The sequence below is a fragment of the Sinocyclocheilus rhinocerous genome, unplaced genomic scaffold (genome assembly GCF_001515625.1).
Source record: "Sinocyclocheilus rhinocerous isolate Xijiao unplaced genomic scaffold, SAMN03320098_v1.1 scaffold534, whole genome shotgun sequence".
In the NCBI taxonomy this organism is placed as follows: domain Eukaryota; kingdom Metazoa; phylum Chordata; class Actinopteri; order Cypriniformes; family Cyprinidae; genus Sinocyclocheilus; species Sinocyclocheilus rhinocerous.
The window spans coordinates 1383662-1389661 of NW_015646352.1; the positions used below are offsets into that span (position 1 = coordinate 1383662).

General features: G+C 37.5%; 1 protein-coding gene across 1 annotated transcript in view; it reads right to left on the reverse strand.

Moving 5' to 3' along the window:
* The window catches only part of LOC107707403 (spondin-1-like), a 66494-nt gene extending 60825 nt beyond the window's left edge, over positions 1–5669 (reverse strand). The window contains exons 1-2 of the mRNA XM_016511391.1: positions 4941–5669; positions 3488–3594 (exon numbers count right to left, since the gene is read on the reverse strand). Of these exons, the coding sequence (XP_016366877.1) occupies positions 3488–3594; positions 4941–5169 (336 nt within the window). The 5' untranslated portion in view covers positions 5170–5669. The remainder of the gene's footprint in view (positions 1–3487; positions 3595–4940) is intronic.
* Positions 5670–6000: the final 331 nt, after the last annotated feature.

Here is a 6000-nt window from a genome sequence, read left to right on the forward strand (position 1 = left end):
ACATTGTCCAAGTGATGGAAAATTCCAGTGGGGATGGAAAAGCACAATTTTGTTTGCATGTTTCAAAACGAAATCGCTGCCAAATGTCCATCGAAGAGTAAAATCCATGCGCGTGGTGCATTAAGTTCTTCCTCCCTCTTTCTCACTCTCTCTCGTTCTCTCCATTTCCACTTCCCACTCTTTCACACACATACAGTCATGCAAACCCAAATCTGCACACAGTATCCTCTGGTTCTGTCCTTCATTTCTGCAAAGAAAGTAAAAGCTGCAATTTTGGCATCTTAAGCAACTTTGTCACACCCTTGTTCAGACTAAAAACAAAACAGTGAACCGGAAACTTCTGAATTGATAGGGAAACTCAGCTAAACTTTGTAAAGATATGCTTGAGCTGTAGGACTGTGCAACAGTCGCTCTCCAAGTGTTTATTTTAAAAGAGGCCATGCAGGCCAAGCAGCCCGGTGCATTGTTTCCTGGGTAAAAAGGGGCTGTAAGTGGCTGCCTTAAAAATGCTGCAAACCAGCTGGGGGAAAGTTGTACAAAACAGAGGAGAGGAGAGGCGTGTTTGTTTTAATTGTGGCTTCTGGCGAGACTGTGTGGCCCTGCTCCTGAGGGACAGCGAAAGCAGTTTTCTGTTTGCTCTCTTAAACTCTCCCTCTTTCAGTTTGTCTCTCTCGCAAGCACAAAACTCCGTGGCTTGAGTGAATAACCACGCCTCCTGAAGGAATTGGGGACGTCTCGTCTTCAAGTGGTTCCTTGGAGAGATTAAGTGAAACGAATGGCGAGATGTCATGATGCTTATTTCGACCTTGCTGGTTTGGCTTGAGAGTTGTTTGTCAATTCGTGGTAGCATAAGAAGTGCAACAGCTTTGTATATGAACTGTCATGATGACTGATGAATATGAATATTTTGAAAGCCACGGTTAACAGACATGGGTAGCAAACAACTCGGAATGAGGTTACGTCTGCAAACGAAAACTTTTCTGAGTTTAACATCTAAAACACTTCAATGAAACAGCAAAATGTAATGCAGAAAACACCCAGAAAGGTTTTACCCTGGAGATAATGCAGGTCACGGTCAAGTCATTGATCAAATTACTGAACTGAAGTAGAATGAACATCTCATAGATTTAAAGCTTCACCCAGCAAATGCGAATGCAATCATTTTCAATGGGCAAAAATTACATTACACAAGAGCAACCTAATAAATGGGTCGAGCTCCCTGCTAAACTTGGGCTTGTAAAAATAGATTCTCATGTTATAAATTGTGTCATTATACTACAGAGGACACGTTAATGTTTCTCTCAGACATTATATCACAGAATATATTGTATATATAAATATAAAAAAACGAGATGCTGCTCACTTTTTAAATCCTGGACTATTCCATTCAAAAATACTTTATACAAAAAATATAAACAGGGCTTCAGTAAAATAAAGAACTTGAATGAAAAATATTTTACATTTCTGAATTCTAGTAAAAAAAAATATTCAAGTAAAATTCAAGTATATTTCATGGTTAATATTTCTATACAAAATACTAAAAATCAGGTTTCAAATAAAATAGCAATTTACAGAAATATACTGTAACATTAAATCCACACACACACACACACACACACACACACACATATATATATATATATTATGTATATGTCTATATACTAAGGCAGTGTGGCATAACCAACACACAGGAAGACAATAAAAATGTAAAACATGAAATTATTTTACAGAGAACACTCCTGTAGACTGTGTATAGTCATATTTCGACTTTTTTAAACGCAAGTCAAGACTAAATGGTGTAACCCTAAGATAAATACATGATTCACTTGCAAAACAAACAAACAAATGCCATGAACAGTGTCTGAAAGCCACTTTTTAGAGTCAACTATAAAAATATATAAACTATAAAAAAAATCTAAAATTTATGAAACCAAAATGAATACAAAGATTACATTTCTAAAAAAAATTGCACTTGTGTTTTGAACATTTTAAAAAGAATTTTCATTTTCAACACATCGAACATCATTTTTCGTCATTGCTCCATATACATTTAGAACAAACCCACGGCTTTTGTCATTTTGTCTCTTGTCCTTTTGCAGTTGCCTTTGTTGTGTTTTTCGTTCATTCAATTTAGTCTGTCAAGACGAGAATCCCCAGTTAAAGACCTCAACAGAGAATGTCTGCTAACATCCACCAGGCAATCTGTGCACTGAAAAACACAGTGGTAAGGAGTGCAGAGCGCCGACCACAGCTAATGAGATCTGGGGGGAGAAAGCCTTCCTGCTTCAGTCTGGGAAGCACTGCGGCTTGATGTGGAGAGCACTAAATGATAGGGGTCCTGTCTTTCAGAGAGGACACGGCTCTGAGACAGTCAGTGTGTTACCAATGAGGAGCAGCATGTCTGAGACTACTTCACACAATACTGCTTGCTGGCAAAAGATGGATCTGAAATCCTTAAAACACTTAAACCTCTGATGCATGATGTCCACTACAGCCATTTTTATCTAATCAGGGGTGATTTCCTTTGACCTTTAATTCCATAACTTTTCTCATTATATGTTAGTGTTTTTTTTTTTACTTAAGGCAACATAAAATCAAAGACCACCAACAGAAGTGTTGATGCACCAAGTACCCCTGGAATATTATCTCAAAATGCATAATTTTGGGTGAAGAAAAAAAAAAGATGATCACATAAATAAATAATAATTAAAATAATGCAATATAATTATTACTCTCTTTCTCTCTTTCTCTCTCTCTCTCTCTCTCTCTCTCTCTCTATATATATATATATATATACACACAGTATATAGCTACAGTATATTAATATACATATTTTAAAACATTTTGTCTCCCAAAAGTCTAAAGAAAACTTGATACTCAAGACTGAAAAATAACAAGAAATATGCTGTTGAAAGCCACTTTGTAGAGTCAATAATATTACTTTTCTCTTTATATGTTAGTGTTTTGTAATGACGACATCAAATCAAAGTGGCCAATAAAAGTGTTGATGCACCAAGTACATCTGGAATATTACCTCAAAAATACACAATTTTGGGTTAAAAAAAAAGAAGAAGAAAGATTGAAAAAAAAAGAAGATTGGGAATGATCACACAACCAAAAAGAATACAATGATTATTAATTCCATAGCTTTCCTCTTTATATGTTAGTTTGTTTATGTTTTTTTTTTTAATGACAACATAAAATGAATCTGGCCAATAAAAGTGCTGATGCACCAAGTTAACATTTTGGGCAAGAATAAAAAAAATTGTGTATGATCACGCTGTTTTGAAGAAAGTTGTGTTTTTTTATTTATTTCATGCATCAAAGGGTTAATGATCATTTTTCTTCCTAAAACATACCACGTCTAAATACAGACGTGCCGAAGCAACCCAACATAAACTGCAAATTTTGCATAGACTGCAATTAGACTGTCATCTTTGACTGCCACAGTTCAAGGCGGTTATACGAGGTCACTGCAATCCCTCACCTTGAAAGTGCCAGCGTAATCATCAGGAGTGACGCCCTCCCTTCCTTCCTTCAGAGCAATGAGGGTAAAGCCACGAAAGTAAGATGGGCTGGAGGCATACAAACTCACTGGATAGAGAGAGAGAGAACAAAATATAGGTCAGAGGTACCAGAAATGAGCTTAACAGTAGGTCAGATCTCAACAGTGTGCCAGGGCAAGTCGCGAACTGCTCTCGCATTTGGCACGTACATTTGCATGTAAGTGTGTGGGTTGTGCAAGTGCTTTTCACATGGAGCGTTGAATACATATGCATGTACAAACACGCTGGGCATAACACCCTCATAAAAAGGCATCTGCTGCTTAATGAAGGCCACTTACACAAATCCAAATTGCAGTGAATATCAGGTTATGGAGCGTTTTGATATTAAAATTATCCTGACAGGTAAATTATCACATAAACATTCAAATATAACCCAGGTTATACTGAAAAATAACAGTTGTAATGTTTTCGAACTAATTCTCACTTGTGTAGGAAGGACTGGTTAATAACAGTTTGTAACAGTTTAACCGGTTAGAAATGAACATGATCCTTCTAAGGTGACAGTAAAAGCTATCAACTGTGTGAAAACAAAGGATTTATAGGACAAAAACACATTTTGAAAGTATAATTTCATATTATTATGATTGAAAACCCAATTATAATGGACATTAAATTGCAGAACTGGTTTCATCTGAATCAGCAGGTTTCATTTGACATAGTGTATGACAATATTAAATCTACATAAAAAAACTAGAAATAGAAGGACTGACGAGACATTGTGGCTGTAACACACTTTTATACTAAAAAAAGGGACTAAACAATACAGAATACAGTTGCAACACTTGTTAGGGTCGTACGCTTAGAGTTTAAAATATTTCTATATTTGTTATTCAGTGTTTTGAATGAAAATGTTTTAAATAAAATGGCAGTGAGATTTGAACACATGAATGTGATTATCAAAATAAATCCATGCCAAAAGTATCAATTAAAAATATCCAATAGAACATTTCTATATAGTATGGCAGTGTTGTAACTACAGCACTTTTCATCCTTGACACTAATTTACAGTAAAGCTATAAGTTGTACGTTTAACCTACTTTAAGCAGACAAATTTGTGAATATTACATCGAAATTTGAGGCATCCAGCCAAAAAAAGACAATGTGTTAAACTCCCAGTCTCCATTATTCGAATGTCCTCTTTGGTAAACATGCCAAAAACATACGTTTTTCGAAACTCTCTCCAATATGTACTCATATTCACCATATGAAACGCTTTTCAGCATTTTAGTGTCAGCCAACCTGGTTTGTGGAAGATGCACTAAAGATGACGTTTTACGCACCAATGTTTACAAACTCCAAACATTATGTTTTTGCCCAGGGGTGCACTAAACGCCTCTTAAATTGGCCAAACAGCAAGATTTTGTGACCTCTAACCTCTGTAAGTGCTCCCGGGTTGGTAAGTTTCTGGGTCTCCTTCAACTCTGAGGCGAAACTCGTTCTGTCCGTCTCTCCGAGCGCCCCGCGTCTGCGTCCGCAAGATCCGGCAGAAACCCCCCTCGGAGCTCCACTGTCTCTCTGCGGTATCTCTTCTGAACGCATCCGTATGGATAAAAAGCACATTCAACAAAACTAACAGCACAACCAGTCCGCCTTTTGCCATCATTTCCCTTTCTTTGCCTGTCCAAACACAAGTTTAGAGTCTAGTACCAGCAAGAAAACGCAGTGAAAGAACTGGAAAAGACGGTCAAAACAAACAGAAGCATTAATCGACCAAACTTGTCTATTTTGGGGTCCATTCACGATTAAAAGAGAGCAAAGACGCCGTATCCATTCCCACTGAGGAGATGTGGAGATTGCGGACCGCTGATAGTCCCGTGCCCGCGGAGCGCGAGATTGATTGAAGGCGAGCGCGGAGACAGAAGACTCAGATGTTGACTTTACTCAAAGGATATTCACACTGAGAAATGCCTATTTGGTCTCCTTGATAACCGAGCTCAGACTTAAAGAGAATAGATTCAGACTTTAAACAAAACCTAGACATAGACGCCTGACATTCTTGGTGAGACGCTCTGAGGAGAAAGACAGACCGCGAATGTTTGAACAGCCGTGAGCTGCAGCAGCGGGAGAAAAGAATCTCAGGGGGCTGCGCACTAAGGAGACATGGAGGATGATTTTGGGAACTCCTCCGTCTGTTATGCTTGTTTATGCAAGGAAATGATTTGAGGGCTCATGTTTTTAATATGAGGAATTAACTGCATTTTTATGACTGGTCCAACAGTCTTTTAAAAGAAGATATTTCCCCCCATATTACATAATCAAGCAGTATCGCACTGTGTTGATACTGAATATCTGTATGCAATCACAACCGTGCTGATCTTCAGTATATAAACGTAATGTACAACAGTTCTATAAAAGTAATTATTATAGAGTAACTTATTTTCAAACAAAGTACAGACTGGAACAGCATATATTAGTGGAAGGGAGTGATTTCCCC